General features: G+C 39.1%; 1 protein-coding gene across 1 annotated transcript in view; it reads left to right on the forward strand.

Annotated features, from left to right (window-relative positions):
• The window catches only part of THSD7B (thrombospondin type 1 domain containing 7B), a 726,789-nt gene that overhangs the window by 476,370 nt on the left and 232,613 nt on the right, over positions 1 to 17,806 (forward strand). The window contains exon 12 of the mRNA XM_077861538.1: positions 16,535 to 16,729. Coding sequence (XP_077717664.1) covers positions 16,535 to 16,729 — 195 coding nt within the window. The remainder of the gene's footprint in view (positions 1 to 16,534; positions 16,730 to 17,806) is intronic.

A 17,806-nucleotide genomic window follows, 5' to 3' on the forward strand; every position in this document is an offset into this window, starting at 1 on the left:
TCCTGAGTTATTAATTTTCTAGATTTTTCCCCATTTTTTAGATTTTTATTTTATTTATTTTGAGAGAGCAGGAGCAGAAGCGGGGATATAGGGGCAGAGGGAGAAGGAGAAGCCGACTCCAGGGAGCCTGACTCCTAGATCCCAGACCCTGAGATCATTACCTGAGCCAAAGGCCGAAGCTTAGCCAACTAAGCCACCCAGGTGACCCTAGTTTTTTTTTTTTCTTTGCCTTGTTTTTCATCTTTTCAACCCTAAAAAATTCCCAAACTCTTCACTGATTGGAGTAAATATTTTCTCAAGATAATCAGATCTTTCAGTATCATATTTCAGAAAAACTCTCATAAGTCTTTCTGACCTATTCAATCTCAATTTCAATCATTCAGCCTCATATCTAGAGAGTCTGGTTGCAAGTCAGATTATCTTTTGGCTTTTGTTCTTGACTGCTTAGAATTGAATATTTTCCTCCATCTGTTCAGTCCTTTGCCTTTTGTCCGTTGATTTATGGCTTCCAAAATCATGACACCATTCTGTTCTTTCCCATTCTCTTAATGTGTTAAGGAATCACAAAGCTTAGAAGAACGTGAAAGTATAATCATGTTTCCATTCTGCCATCTTTACCTAGAAGTCCAACCAATTTATATGTGTTATATAAAGTGCCTTCCTAAGTGAAGTACGGATTTATTTTTACCAAAATTATAGAATGTTTTAGCACCCATGTGTTAGCATGCTGTATGGATTTAACAACATGTCATTAAAGGAAATAAAAACAATTATGCATAAATGCTTACTTTAGTTCCAGCTGGCTATGCTAATCTTGCAAGTTCTCAATGAAACTGTGGATTACCACAATACATTTGAGAATGCTCTGTCCTGCCTGTACTAGCAATGTCATTATGGAGAATTACAGCCAGAAGGGACATAGATCAACCTAGTCCAACTCCTTCATTATGCACATAAATATATTTGATTCTTACTGAGTCCAACCCAGAACGGCTCTCACAGGAGAAGCCAGAGCCAGGCTCAATCTCCTGACTGACCCTGTTGCCTCTTCAGACTGTGTTTGGGTCCTATCATTTGTGTAGACCTATGGTTAAAAAGCAGGTGCCACTTGGGTGCTATGAAGACTTGACGTAAATGTGTAAAACAATGAATCATCAGACGATTTGATTATAGGCCCCAATTAGCCTTGGTAATTTGAATTATGCAGGTGGCTGGTACTAGCTCAAAGTAGTTAAGTATATGAATTGAATATTGTTAGTCACATTAAGGTTAATTATTTCTCAGTGCTTAAAGGTAGAAATAGATCAAGTTCTTAACTTACAACTGGTAAGACATTGGAAGGCAGTTTTAGTCTTAACTGAGCTAACTTTAGCAGGTTAAAAATCATTACACATAAGAAATCGGAGGTCACTTGATTTTGAGCGATCTATCACTTCAACTGAATTGAATTTCACATAAGAACATGCATTGTTTACATTGAAAAATGAATCTCTGTGGTTAAGTACCATTATTCTGGATAGAAAAACCTTTTGATAGCAGGCTTCCCTATTGCATTAAAATAGATTCATTTCCTTCATATTTATCGCATACAACTTTTCAGGAATCCATCTGCATATTGTATGAAGTGAGTTGTTCCTCATTAAAACATCTTGTGAGAGAAGCTAAGTTGTGTGACTAGCGAATATATATAGTGCGTAAGACATGCAATATGATCCTCTGAATCCACCATTACTCAGACTTTTATTATAGGGTTTTATTAAGTTTGAGATTCTAGAATAGAATTAAAGAGTAACAAATTTGTTTTTCATAAAAGATGCAGCAAATACATGGTCTCCAGAGGGACCAAAGACAAAATAGGGATGAATAAACATAATTTCAGCAGCATCTTGGCAGAGTGTATGGAGGAGGAGACCTAACAAAATGAAAACAAATGTCTTCTTGACATGGCATCAGCTTGGTACATAACAGACAACTGATTATAATGGCAGTGATTATGATTTCATGTAAAGCATGAGTACTCATTGTGATCTACAGAGGAAATCATTTGTAGAAAAAGTTTCTTCAAACATGTTTTAAGTAGATCCACAAGACAATGAAGTATACTTCGGCAAGGGGTGGGGGGGGGGTACATGTGGATATTGTGCTGATTTATTGTTTCTCTGTAGCAGTGAGATTAATATTCTGGATCTTTGGTTTCAATAGAGAACACCAGATTACCTCTTAATTAGGAGTTTCATATCTCATTTGTTAGTTACTATTACTAGAAGAATTATATGATCCCAAGTTTAGCATCCTGATAAACGATCGAGCACTAATTATCAAGATAGCTTATTTCATGGTGGATACATACAGTTAAAGCTTCTGTTTTATACAGGGTCTAAGAATCTTAGCTTTCATACTCCAAGAGTGAGTTTTGTGGGGTTTTTTTTTTCCTTTTAATTCTGTAATTACTTGGTGCAGTGATCTGCCCTGAGACTACCCTGTGCCTTTCTGTGAAGTGAAGTAGGTAACTAAAGCACCATCCATCTGTCAAGCCCAGAGCAACTGTTAAAAAAATACCCAGCCCATTTTTTCTCCTGATTTGGAAGTTGTTTGCACAACAGCTGTTTGCAGAGATACAGGTGAAACTTATGTAAATACTGCCATATTCCTTTAAAAATGGAATAAATCACCTTCTACATGCAGTGTATGAATTAGCATATTTATTCTTTCACAGCTTCCAAATATACATTTCCCTTGTACATGTACATAAAATAGGGGCTGGAGGAGTATAAAGCTTCTAGCAGATTGCATAGTTATAGGCAATATTCTGTAGAATGAAGTGTGTATGAATTTTTTTCTTAATATATAAAAGAAACGTCAAGAAACTTTCATATGATTTGAATTGAGGACTTCATTCAGCATAAGACACAGAATTTAGATGTGGGAGGTATTTCTGAAGGAATCTGAAGAGTTTTTAGCGGTAGTGAGAAAAATGACTTGAAAATACTAGAAAGCATCTCATCATCAGTTTACACCTCTAATGAGGCCATGAAAGGGACAGAGGAAAGAAAAATAATTTATAAGGGGAGTTAGATAATTTCTTACCTGACAGCTCTTAAAATGTGTTAATAAATTAGCTCTAACCACCACACAATGCTTTTGTATTCTAAATCCATTTACACGCAGGTGGTTCTTAGGAATTTATGTATTTACCGGGTTCCCCACACACATTACAAGTTTTCTGTGTAGATTATAAACCCTCTTAGGGCAGAAATTCTATCTTATATTACTCTTATGTTTCATGGTTCAACTGACTATTGCCTCCAAATAACAGTCTACAGGATTCTAATTTGTCAAGAGTGGCACCACGGAAAGTCTAGGCAAATGTGGGATTTTTTTGGTTTTATGTTTTGTTTTTCTTAATGGAGGACAAAATTTAAAAATGAAACTTTGCAGGTCAGAAACATGTGAAAAGAACTGTATTAATTATAAAATCCTAATTCATTATTTACAGGAACATCTTTGTTTATAAAAGTTAATGTAAATGGTTTTCAGCATAACTTTTGGGAGGATAATTTCTTTTGTAGCTTCTAACTGCTTATGATTCTCCGGATTTCTAGAAATGCAGCATCTACTTGACATGATTTTGTGACATGCCTTTTGAGGTGTAATTCTTTAGAATTATATTTGTAATTTCTATTTGTTCAAGATTCAGAATATTTACGTTATGATTTTTTAGAGCAGCTTTATTGGGTTGGGATACAATTAGCTCTTCAACATGTACAAGTTGGTCATTTTTAGTTTATTCACAGAGTTGTGCAACCATCACCATAAACTAATTCCAGAACTTTTTTGTCGTCCCCCAAAGAAACACTATCCCATTAGCAGTCGTTCCCCATTGAATTATTTTTAATGGAAGAAAGTCAACTGAGATAAATGGAGCTACTCTAAGGAATTGTAAAATCAGGGAGAGAATCGCTGATGTATAACGAGCTTGGATGGCTCCTTCTATTCACTGTCATGACTTCACTTAGAGTGATTGCTGCCAATGTCTTGCTGAGTTTGATGATTTATAGGCATTTATAATGTTTTTTTTTTTTTTTTTCAATACAGGTCTTACTATCTCTGCAGGAGGAAGGACTCAAAGAGGCAATCTAACTGGCAGGAGTAGCTAAGAACTTTCTAAACTCAGTTTACACACCATGCCCTGTCTTTCTATTCAGGGTGTATGTCTTTTTGGTCTAGTTTAAGGGAGGGAGTAGCTGGAGATTAAAAGACTTGTCTGGCAGCCTTGTTAACAAACAAGCTGCTCTTTGTATTTACATATTTACTTTGGGTGATTTCACTGTGGCTTATTGGAAATCACTGGGGTACTCTAAGACCATTTGTGTTCATACAAACACCATGGTCAGGCTCTATGGCACCCTAGAGGACAATTTGTGCTTTTTCTTCTTGGAGTTAGGATTCCTACGGATTGCTTCTTCTCCACTTTAGTTTATGAAGGTGCTCGCTCTACTTATCTGGAACCTCCTGATTTCCTGATTTTACTGTGTTCAACGAGCACCTCCTGTGTTTCCCACTTTCATCACGCACCCCCGATCCTGATCAGGGGTGCTTCCAGCTAGATAACCTGACCTCAATTCCTAGCGGAATCAAATTCTAGTGGAATTTGCCCCACTAGATTGGCAGCCAGACTTTAAGATCTCCCTTCTTTCTCCTCTGTGACCCTGGCCCATATTAGCTATTTTTAAATCTAATTTATGAATTGTTTGTAATTTTACTTTGTTCTCTTTTTTCCACATGTGTTTATTTTTCAGTTTTTGTCAGGAGAAAGAATCCCTTAAGCCAAGAACCCTATCTGTGTACACTTTGGTTAGCTGTGAACACAAAGCTCCGGAGCTTAACAGATGCCTTGGAATGAAGCAAATGGGCATTTTTTTCACTGTGCATCTTCTGATCTTGTATCAGAACCTAAATAAAGTGCTTCAGGGTTACTTTGGGATTACACATACATTATTAGCTTACCAAGTATTTCTTATTTATTTAAAAATGCTTTTTTTTCTGAGAGCAACAATAATTGGGGAGTAGATTTCCAACATGCAAAATGAGTTGTATCTTTCCATAAGCAAGCTTATAATTGGGCTCCTGCAGTCACCCAGCTTCGCATATGGTACTTATGAGTCAATTAAAGCACCCTAACAAGCAATTACGGGTTTATTGTTTAATTCAATTTCCACAATTCATGCTGTTCCACTCAAAAGTTGCATATATGTCAGTCAGCATGTAATCATAAGCACACACTTTATTCCAACTCCAGTTTTGAAGAATAGGACTTCCAAATACTGTGCTCCCACATGCCGTGCTCTGCACAGGAGAGAGAAAATACAAAGGAAAAACAAATGCATGTGGGGTACAGCAAGAACTGCCTTTTACTTCCAAATCAACTTATTTGGATATAGCAAGTAAAAATGTCTTCTCTACTAATTTACAATTAATTTACAGAAATGCAATTGCTAAGATAGCCACCGAATGAATTTAAAATATGTGGAGTAATTGGTTGGTTCAGCTCATATGATTTAAGTCCAAAGGGCAAGGGTCTGGGTTTGATCCTTGTATGGAGAAGTTGGTTTGGTATGCCTGGGTGACCCTTATATCCGTACGTAGGAAATCCAAGTGCTAAATGATCAGCTTTCCTGTTCTTCCTTTTGCTACCAGGGTTTCTGGTCCTACCCCCCACCAGGACTGGCCACATTCAGAGAGGACTAGAGCAGTCTTTCTCCTTAGTCTGCAGCCTGCAGCCAGAGTAACAGCACAGACAAGATGGGAAGACTCTATTCTGAAACACAGCATGCAAGTGACCATATTGACATGCATCCTCCCCGTAGCCAGCACTTGGCTCTAGAACTTGGAGTGGAAAATGGGAGTGGCTCAGGGGTGCTGTAGCTCATGGTGGATACTTCAGAGCATACCCCCATAATAGAGATGACAAGATATGCTTGCTGTGAAAGAGAGCATAGAATTGGCCTTCTTATTTGGGATATAGAACTTTCCATTGCTTCTAGGACTCACTCTCTTCCAGTATTTCCCTGAAGAGATTTTTCCCTTCATTCATTCATGAAGCCAATAATTGAATCATGAAAGTTGGATGGGGGTGGGGCGAGGTGGGGGTGGGATGTGGCTTTGCATTTTGCTTGGCTCAGACTGACCCAAATAGAATAATGCACTTTTATTTAGTGTAGATGTAAATTCTTTCTCTTTAAGTAAGTTCCATGCCCAACGTAGGGAGTCAACTCACAACCTGAGGTCAAGAGTCACATGCTCTACCCACTGAGCCAGCCAGGTGCCCCTAGATGTACGTTCTTAATTTTGCATGATCTTGAATAAGATATAAGTCCACTTGTCTGTTTTCCCTAAGAATATCCCATCAGAGTATGGGGAGAGTAATTCTAAAGGTAGTCTGGATGACTAAGGAAAGCCAGGCATGGTAATTGATAACCAAAGAATCAAGACAAAACAAACCAAACCAATGTGAGAGCAGGAAATGGGGAAGTCATGGTAAATCTCATTGTGTCAAATCCACATTCCTTCTTTTTGGGAGCAAATGAAGTAGGCCTGGCTTTTATTCCAGTGAATGAGGCAGTACCTCAGAACTAGGAAGAAATACCTCTCCCCTGTGTTGCAGGATAAATAACCACTTCCCCCACCCCCACCACCCCCCACCATCCCACCAAAAAATCCAGAGATTCTAATCTCTAGAATCTGTGAATGTCTTACCTTATAAGGCAAAAGGAAGTTTACAGATGTAATTAAGGATCCTGAGGTGGGGAGATTATCCCAGATTTTCCAGGTGGGTCCCATGTAATCACAACAGCCTTTATAAGGGATGCAGGAGACAATGTGATGATGAAGGTAATAGGGGAATGGAGAGGAGGTATGTTTCTCTTACAATGTGGGCTTTGAAGTTAGAGCCAGGACCTATCTTTGAAGGGTATAGGAGGCCTCTAGAAGCTGGAAAGAGTGTGTGAGGTAACTTGATTCCCCCTAGCCTCCAGAAAGAACCAGCCCTGCTGGCATCTTGATTTTGGCCTTGTGAAACAGATGTCGGAATTCTGACTTCCAGAACTTAAAAGAAAACAAATTTTTGTTCTTTCAGTAGCTAAATTTGTTACAGTGGCATGGCAATAAGAAAACAATAACCCCTTGGAAATAAATTAGCATTAAAAAAAAAAAAAATCCTGGGGCTTTTCTGAAACTAAAGGGAAGTGTTGGGCTTTCCCAGAGTGCTTTTGTGCCTCTGCCTCCTACTCCGTGATGGGCCTCAAAGAATCCATCCCTGTATCTAGTGGCTCCTGAATATGTCAGTCACTTATTGGGAGACCAGTCCATACACAAGCCAGACTCAGGTTCAGCAATCCTGGGCCTCACTACCTAGTGGTGAAGAATGTGCATGGCAGGCTTCACGTTTTTTAGATACTGCTTAATTTATACACTTAATCTAATTAGGTTTCTCTCTGCAGCCTGTCTGCCATTATGGCTTTAGGGAAGAGGACAGAGTAAAGGGCATCTCACATGGGAGATGGATGCAATACAGGAGAAGGGTCTGCCCGACAAGAAGAATGGAAAGCTCTCCTGTTACTGCCAGAATGGGTACTGGGGAAGGAAATGCAAAGAGCCTGAGAAAGGGGGAAATAAAGCCAAAGGAATACGTGTCATAGTTTCTCTGACTCAAGCTGGTGCGATAAGGGTGGAGGGTTTGGCTAAGGAAAAGGAAGAAAGCTGAGGGGTTTGTGTTCCATGCTGTGTTTGGAACCCTGGGAAGAGATGGCCCCACAGGGGTTCCACTCGAGAAGGAGGACCTTACTAGCTCCCCAGAGTTTCTTCTGCTACAGAGTCTCCAGAAGTTCCTGCATGAGGAAAGTGAAGTGGCTGCTGGTGCTTGTCCAGCGGGCATAACAGGAGAATCTACTCCGGATCTCCCAGGGCACTGAACCCTCAGCCCTAGCAGGCACCGGGGCAGGTTAGGCTTCATCTGCTAAAGGAAGGTGGTCTCTGACAGCTGAGAGGGAATCACCACGAGGTTTTCACCCTGAGATAAGACTCTAGCAGTGAATGTCACCAGGGTTGGCAGTCCCCAAATTAACAAGGGTGTCTCACTGCAGACATTGAAAGAGGTCCAGAGACTGCTTCTGAAGAACCTTCTTGCAGATGCAAGACTTTTGCTGGTTGCCACACCTAGATGCTTAGGAGCTGAAAGAGGAAGACTGGAAAGAATTTTCCCCAAAATTTGTCTTAAATAGAAAGGGAACAAATTAAAATAGTCCATTCCGATATAGCTTTAATTGGTGCTTGTATTTTCTCCCAATTATCTACCAAGAAGGGAGCCCTTAAGGAAGATTATATCAGTCTGTAATGAAATAATTGGAAGGGAAAGCAGTTCTTCCCTTAGACTCAGCAAGAGATGGTTGCTCCTAGCTCCTGTGTCTTCAAGGGCCCCTCTCTGGGCTTTCCAGCTTTCTTCCCTGTCCTAGGTAAGGGGTCCCACCAGAGTCCAGCTTCCTGACCCATCCCTTATTCAAAGTCTGCATAGTCCTGAGGACCCTCGAACTCTCTGCCCATATGGCCCTACGCCAGCTTCAAGGATGAAAGGAGCCTCTTCAGAGTCTTATCAGAGTCTTATAAGATCAGAAGCTTATCTTCAGAGATTATCTGAGGAAAGCTTACTCTGGCTCTGTGGGTACTCTAGGCCTGAGGGTGGATGACAGGCAGCTGACTTGTGGATTGAGCTTTGCAAGATTAACGGTAGTGCCCATTCACAAGTCCAAGAAGGTCCTGCCTGAAGGTAGAATTGACCTGGGAGTGGGAAGGGAAGGAAGGGGGTCAGGATATGGGGTGCAGGCACATTCCAGGCTAAAACTTCATCCCAGAATTTTTATTAGAACCTAGCTTTCCAAGACATTATGAAAGCAAATGGATCTGTTACATATCTGTTAATTTCAATTGTAGCTTCTAACTCTTTAGGCTTCTGGTTTATGACCTCTTCTTGCATTCTCACACTGCATCCCACACATGTCTGGGGCAGCTTGGCATAATGTCATTAAATTAGTAACTTCCCAGATACAGCCCATGTATTTCTATGCATTATGGATCTTATCAAAAGGGAAGTAGAGTCCTAGGAGTGTGCATAACAAGGACAGGAAGGCAGCCCACCAGCTTGCTGGTTCTCTGCACAGGCCTGTGGCATGTCAAGTCCCTGACCTGACTCCAGTTGTCTTTACTGAATACATCCTACTCCACTTTGTTGTGCCAGTCCTTCCAGAAAGCTGCTCTGACTGCCCAATGCCAGAGGCCCCAGTGCTGTGCTCTTACAGGATGATGAGTATAGTGACCTTTTCTTTCCACATTCCTTCCATCTGTGTACCCCGGCTACAAGTGCAGGGCCTGATATAGAGAATATGTTGTCTGAATGTTGGTTGAGTGGAGGAGCTATTGCCCATCCTTTCTGCTTCTTGACATGTATGTAAATGGAGCTTTGTACTTGAAGCCGCTCACCATTGCAGGACAGCAGGCTCATGGAGCCCCTCTCGTTTTGTAGCATGTCACCCTCATTGCCTGGAAATCATGACCTCTTGAAATAAATTCTTAACCTTTCCTGTCAACTATGGCAATTGAACTCTAATCCACTGCAACTTGGGGAAAGTAATGTGGTTGTCCTTGGTGAAGGTGAGGAGTGTAGACAGATGGGAAGTAGCAGCTTCCATGACTTACTTACTCTTCCCAGGAAGAATATCATCCTTTCCTATAAGGACAGTGACCCCTGCCTTCTTCATAACATAAGTGGAAAAAAAGATCAACTTATCGTGGTGTATCTGACTATCCGAGTGTAGAGGTGATGGGGGGCAGAAAGACGAGCTGCTTAGTAACAGTTAAAAATCTGATTATTTAGTCACCATGGAAGCCTGAGGAAGCTGCCTAAGCCTCCTACATTAACAGCAGGTAGTTCTTTTTTAAAAAAATTAACTCAGACACTTGGAGAATTCATATAGTCCTTGCTTTGTTTCTTTTGCTAAATTATCAGATAATTTTACACTTTGTGTCAGGGCATTCCTTTTCATGCTGCTAAAATTGAAAAGAGTCAGGTAATAGGGGAAAGCAATTAGTAACTCTTCTCTGCTTTTTTGTGATATGTTTTTCCTTCCAAGGCTCAGTTTGTGTCATAATTATGAGAGAGGTGAAAAAGCTGAACTCCCTTCTATGTGTTGTGTACTTCGTTAGACACTGTGAATGGGAAAATGTGACCTCAGTCTTCACAAAGGTTTTTGGAGGCTTCCAGGTCACCCTACCATACCCATTTACTAGGTGACCATTGTCTGAGAGCTCTGCTCTAAGTGGCTTGGCTCAAACACGTGCTTCTCCGTTATTCTTTAAGAATACTCAGCTGTCCCAGGCAGCTAGTCTGAGAACTTTCTGCCCAAAGCCTAAGGTAGCTAAATTTCAGATAATGCCCAATAATGAGAATGTTCTGCAGCTATTGGAACTAATTTTATCTGGGAGTACAATTTTCCTCTCACAAAGACAACAGTATTCCAAGTTTAATAAATGATCATAATTGAGCATTGAACTGCCATTACTTACAATCCGGTCTAGGTAGAAATACGTCACAGAAAGGGTCAGTAGTCAATGCTTCTCCCTTTCCTCATAGAAAGACTTTGCCTTCTAGTATATAGGACAGTACTTCAACTACTTGAAAACAGCAAAAGAGAAATATTTTCTCCGTATGGTGGCCTGCAAATGATTTGCTATGATCCAAAGGACCCAGGACTTAGAGTGAAACTAAATAGCAAATGTCTGACAGATAAATTCTCTGTAATGGCTTATTTTTTTTTTTTCTTCCTGCCCACTGTACATCTTTTCCATGTCAGATTGAAGTACCTACTTTTCCTTTCTAAGCCAAGTATCCTCATTGGTTGTCTCCATTAGGGAGACTACAGTATTGTACAATCTGTCTACTCTTCTGTCACTACTGCTACTATAGCCTCCCAGAAGCCAGATTACGTATATGTATGTGCATGTGTGGTATACACACAGTTCTTTTATAATTGCTCATGGCTGCTTACTTATTGTGACTGGATGGACGACTGGATCAAGTTCAGTGAGTTCAATAGGGAACAAGCTGTAGGTAATAACGATCCAGGTGTAGAAGCAAAGTCTACTGTTTAGACCACCCTCAAAGTAGAGAAAATGACTTCAAGATGTATTTCTGATCTTAGGGCATTAGCTATATTTCTTTGCCTTATTTCAGTCCTCTCCTGATCGGTAATGAAGCACAAATGGTTCTAAGGGTCAGAAAAGTTTGCTAAACCCTCCTAAACCTTGGATGTTAAAATGCCTTTGAATTCAGCTGTAGCATAGAGAGGCATGGTACCTCTTTGTGCTGGATATGACCACCTCAGTGCATGAGGTAGAAAGCTGCAAATATGGCCAGCACTCTTCTATGCAAATGTGAACTGTCCTCTCATGAAACTCTCAAGAGTTCAGGATTTTGAGCTTGGTTCTTCTGGAAAGAATTCCCAACAGGCCTTGGATTTCAGTTTCTGACTTTCTCGGGAGTTCTGATCTCATATAGTAGCTTATAAGCCCCATTTTTATAAATAATAAGTGGAATGCACAGAGTATCACTTGGAACTAGAACAGACAATAGCTTGGGGAATGCTGTGCAGTTTTTGGAATAGGCTACTGACTTTGATATTATAAATGAAGGGAGGCTCCAGTTCTTAGGGGCCAAGACTATCGATGGGATTTGGAAAATTCTTCCTGAACCAAGTCAAATGATGTTGGATTCTTCTTTCATGATGCTTGTTATGTTTTCATTTCTAGTAGATTTTTTTAAAGATTTTTATTTATTCATGAGAGACACACAAAGAGAGGGAGAGATATAGGCTGAGAGAGAAGCAGATTCTCTCCAGGGAGCCTGATGAGAACTCGATCCCAGGACCCTGGGATTCTGACCTGAGCCAAGGCAGATGCTCAGCCACTGAGCCACTCAGGCGCCCCCTCTTTAGAGAGGGCTTTATTATAATAATAAGTCACTCTCCATGTGATGCCTGGGTGGCTCAGCTGGTTAAGAGTCTGACTCTTGGTTTCAGCTCAGGCCATGATCTCAAAGTGGTGAGATGGAGCCACACTTTGGGCTCCCCACTCAGCACAGATGTGCTTGTAATCCTCTCCCTCTGGCCCTCCCCTTTTGCACATGTGCTTGTGTGCTTGCACTCTCTCTCTTAAGAAAAAGGAAAAAAAAAAAAAAGAAAAAGAAAAAAGGTCACTTTCTGGGCATATGTACTAAGTGCTTAGTATTGTGCTAAGTACTTCATCTGCATCAATTTATTATAAGATGAGGTATTATTCTTATTGTGTGGATGAGTTAATTGAGTCTTTTCACATAAATTGCCCAGGTAACAAAAAAATAAAAAATGAAGGACCACCCTTAGTCCTATGTGACACCAGGGCTTATAATTTTATCAGTATACTCTGCCACTCTGTTTTCTCAAAATAAGTTCTCTGACTTAAGGAGTCCACACACCTTTACTGGTTAAGAAATACACTGTAGATCTAAAATAATACATTTTTTTAAAAATATCCTTTCCCTGTGAGCTGCTTAATGGAAGTAGACTCTGAATTAGATTGTGCCACTAGCTACTAGTTATTCTCATTTACTCCAAATATCTTTTCTTATTTTCTGGTTTTCCATTCCTGCAGACTTTGTGCTTACAGTTTTTCTTCTGTAATTTCCTACCCACTAGTACAGTTCAATATCCAATCATCCAATAAATGTTTATTAAATGATTTATTTATACTAGAACATTCCCAAGGGAAAAAAAAAATAAGATTTCATTTGAGAGGGAGAAAGAGAATATGTGCATGTTCAGGCTTGCAATGTGGGGAGAGGGAGAAAGGGAGAGAGGGAAAGAGAATTCCAAGCAGACTTCCCATCCAGTGGGAATGTGGCAGGGGGCTCAATCTTACAACCCCAACACTATATAACCAAGAGTCAACCGACTGAGCCACCCAAGTGCCTTTCATTTATGTTTTTGTGTCTGGTGTTGTCTTTTTTTTTTTTTTTCCACACTTGAAAAAAAAATTAGAATCTTGAACTTGGAGAAATCTGAAAATCATAATGCTTGACCTAAGCACATGATTGTATGATATGCAGTGTGTCAGTTGCCACTCACCATTGAGTTAATAGACCATCAGTAATGACACAGAGCAATGGTCTTGTGATTAAATGTGGATGTTGTGAAACTTCATGCTACAACTGTGAATGTTTTCTTTGGCCCCTAGAGATCTCTAACATCTCCATTAGACAACTCTGATACATCAGTTTGTATACGAGCAATGGATCTGATTCATTCTACCTAGCCCTATTAATGTAGTGAAAGTTTTTAGGGTGTATTTGACATAGTTTGACTAATGGTCATTTTAAGTACAATGCCAGAACCCTGTGAGTTTCAACTATGATTTTCTTCTTTCCTTTATCCCTCAGATTCTGAGGATGGCCAAGTAAGACATAAGCCACAGAGAGTGACAATGTGTACATGTATACATGCAAGGAGAACTATCTGCCTGCTTGCTTTAAAAGATAAATTAAAAATTCCAAAGGATAATAATTGACAGCATTTATTGAACCCTCAGTGTATAAGAGATACTGTTTTAAGACTTCTCACAACTCTTTTTTATGAGTGTTCTTATTATAATCATTTTAAAGATTAGGAGACAATATTTAGCATAAATATTAAATAACTCCATTCATGTAACTCCTGATTTTTGGAGTTGGAATTTGCATTCATACCATTTGATAAGAATGTCTCTGAAATGCATCATATACTAAAGCTATTCTTGGGATCCCTGGGTGGCGCAGCGGTTTGGCGCCTGCCTTTGGCCCAGGGCGCGATCCTGGAGACCCAGGATTGAATCCCACATCAGGCTCCCGGTGCATGGAGCCTGCTTCTCCCTCTGCCTATGTCTCTGCCTCTCTCTCTCTCTCTCTCTCTCTGTGACTATCATAAATAAATAAAAATTAAAAAATTTAAAAAAAAATTTAAAGCTATTCTTTATTTTTAATGCTTTCTTTCATTAATACAAAATAGCTCAATATGAGCATTCATAAATCCAGTGTTTGCGAATTTAGTTTGTAGAATTTCAAAGTATCTTTGAATGTTTATCATACTTGTCAAATTATGAACTCATATGAAAAATTATTTTTAAAAAATTCATTGGAGTGTTCATATTTCAAATAGCAAAGCTTTTTAAAAATGCTTAAAATTCCTCTTCATGTTAATCAGTGTCCTTTTGGGGGGAGAAATAGCTTGGCAAGATAAAAGTCCCCTAAATTGACTCCAGATGGGTTATCTAAACATGTAATTCAAATAATATTTGTTTGCAGCCTACGTAAGGTATGTTGGTATATTCATGAATGGCTGTGGTATTCTCAACCAAACAAACACAGGTGATGCTGGCCTGATGTGCAATGGATTTATTCCTAGGATGTAGATTAAAAACAAAAGCAAAAATTGTTCAAAATCAATGAATAAACCCACTTTCCATAGAGCAGATGTACAAATTGGGAAGTATTGTGTATGCATCCATTGTTATCTTAGCTAATTCCTTAATCCTAAAACATTCAATGGATTTGACTTTCAGTTATTAAAAAAAAATCAGATTGAATTGTTCTCTGTACTCAGAATAATGAAAGGAGTTCAGAATATAAGAAGAATGGGCAATTAAATTAATCCCCTCTATATAGTTACCCTGCATTGTAGAAGTTTTCATATAAAGCATTCTTAACAATGTTGATCCTAAACTGTGGTATGTTTATTGCTTGTAACTTGGTTGATTTTAGAATTGTCATAAAAATGATCCTAAATGATTTCTGTAGGATAAAAAATTCAGCAAATATCCATTGACATGCACCATACCAGGTGACTCAGTCTGTTAAGCAGCTGCCTTCGGCTCAGGTCATGATCCTGAGGTCCTGGGATTGAGCCTCACATCAGGCTCTTTGCTCAGTGGGGAGCCTGCCTCTCCTTCTGTCCCTCCCCCAGCTCGTGTTCCCTCTCCTGGCATGAGTGCTTGCTCACTTGCTCTCTTTTTCTCTCTCTCAAATGAATATCTTTTTTAAAAAATGTACCATACCAAATGTGGGTTGTCAGTAGACAGGCTGGATCAGAACCCTCTGGGACACTTAAAAATAAAAAGATTCCTAGAATTCTATCCTGGAGATGTTGAAGTAGGTCTGAAGTCATGCCATAGAATCTATGTATTCTCCTCTATCTCCATGATTAGGAATCAGTTTAGAAAGTAGTTTTCACCCGAGGCAACATTTGACAATGTCTGTAGCTTTTGGTTTTCATAACTGGGAACGTGTGTGCGCTGCTGGCATCTAGTCAGTAGAGGCCAGAGATGCTGCTAAATATCTTACAGTGCACATGGGGCACCTGGGTAGCTCAGTGGTTGAGCATCTGCCTTTGGCTCTGGTCGTTATCCTGGGGTCCTGGGATCAAATCCCACATCAGGCTCTTCACAGGGAGCCTGCTTCTCCCTCTGCTTGTGTCTCTGCCTCTCTCTCTTTCTCTCATGAATAAATAAAATATTAAAAAAAATCTTACAGTGCACAAGAAATACCTACTCAAAGTATCCAACCTGAAGTGTCAATAGTGCCATCGTTGAGAAATACTGCTCGAGAGAACATAAAGACACACCCCTACATTGTCTTTAATTAGGATGAATAAAAGATGCATAAAAATACCATTTATAAGTGAATAAAATATCATTAGCCCAAAGAATCAAATAAAGAAATAAGCAAAATTTCATAAATTCTTTACCTTAAGACTACTGATTATTTTATGATATGACTAGAGACCTTCTACTTGAAAAAGTTTGTGAGTGAAATTTTGAAGAATTATCTGCAATTAATAGAATACATATAATGGGAGTTATCTGGGTAGGTTATGCCTATACTTGAAAAATATTTAAAATTCCTAATCCTGCAGTGTTAATAAGGGAAAAAAAAGTTTACTAATAAACAATAGAAATTTTTTAAAATACTGATTGTTGAGTGAAAATGGTCCTATTTCTAGAAGTGCATTCAAACAAGCAAAGCAAATTAAAATCTAGGAAGAATCCGCATGATATCCATGATTTTGTCCCCTTTTTGTCCTCCTATTTTACTCTTGCACGTTTTTTTCCTACTTTTAGATCTTCCCTAGAGATCAGATACTCATAAGCTCATGTACAATAAATTACTGGAAGTTATTTTGGTTGCTGTCAATGCAACCAAATTGGATTAATAATGAAACCAATTAAATCTTCAAATACCGCCACTGGTGACGATAAACGTTTAATTTCCAGAGAGGAATAAGGTTCGCTGTGTTGAACGCCTTTTATAATCACAGTGATAACCAAATTTTCAAACATTGGGGGATTGCTATTTTGTTGAACAGCAAGCAGTGGACTGATTTAATCAAAATAATAACAAAAGAATCCATGTTTTTTTTAAAAGTGGTCTCCTGTATCTCTGATGATAACCAGTCAGCGGAAGTGATGGAATGCCTCAAGCAGACCAATGGCATGCCTCCCCTTGTACAAGAATGCGCAGTACCCTGTCGAGATGACTGCACCTTCACGGTTTGGTCCAGGTTTACACCCTGCTCCGCAAACTGTGAAACATCCCGAAGTCGACGGCGACAGCTCACAGGTAGGGTATGCCTTTCAGACCAGGGGTGTACTCCTGGAAGTAAGTACTTCCACTTACTCTTGGAAGCAAGACTAGAAATTGTGTTGGGCCTCTCCCTTTCCCAACCCCTCCCTGACGTTGTGTCTCTTCTGGCCTACACCTGACACACACAATGTACTTGGTTAATACTTGTGAAATGAGTGATGTGAACCATTCAATAGCTATGAAGTTCCTCGCTATATGACTTTATAATCTTTAGAGTGGTGAATGGCAACATAGCCCTACTACCTTGGAGTAGTTAATGGCAAATTTCTGCTATTTCGTCATGAGTGGATCTCAGCAGGGTTGAAAACAGTGACTGATGTGTAAAACACATCAAAGGCATCTCTAACCTGTATCATTCTCTTTTGCCATTACTCTACAAGCAATTTGACCTTTTAAATTTTTAGTAGTGTAAGATAAAAGCAGAACTCACATATGTAATTTGACTTTTGTGGTCTATTATTTTGGTTCTGTTTACATCCATGCAATTTAATGGAAATTAAAGCAATTAATAGTTTAATCAAGGTGCTGGAGCCACTTTTGCTTGTAATATACAAATAATTGATGCAGTGTAGTGTATTATACTACTTATCTAGATAAATATCCCAGAATTTCTTTTAGATGTATTTGAATATGCAGAAAACTTAATTTAGGTAATGAAGACCCAAAGGAAAAATGCCAAAATAATCATTGGGATAATAAAATAGTTGTTGACATTGAAGAATTAAGCACAGAAGACCATTTGTTCTTATAAGCAGTTCAAATGCTAATTCTCTTGGTTTCAAATTCCCTTTGTTTGAATGTATGGCTTACAAGATTATGTTTTAAATTTAACTCACTCTAATGGATTTACTTAATCGATGAGAGCCTTTAACAGGGTTTCTGCACACAAATCAGAAGCCCATTTATGAGCATAAGTAAAATACATAATCAAATAAAAAAATGCTGTACTCTTTGCTCTCTTCTACAAAAATCTGTGCATATATAACTTTGTGCAACATTGCTTGTGTTTCTAAGATGAAAGAAACTCTTACAGGGAATATAATGGGGTAGAGT

This window comes from Canis aureus, chromosome 20 (genome assembly GCF_053574225.1).
Source record: "Canis aureus isolate CA01 chromosome 20, VMU_Caureus_v.1.0, whole genome shotgun sequence".
NCBI classification, from domain to species: Eukaryota; Metazoa; Chordata; class Mammalia; order Carnivora; family Canidae; genus Canis; species Canis aureus.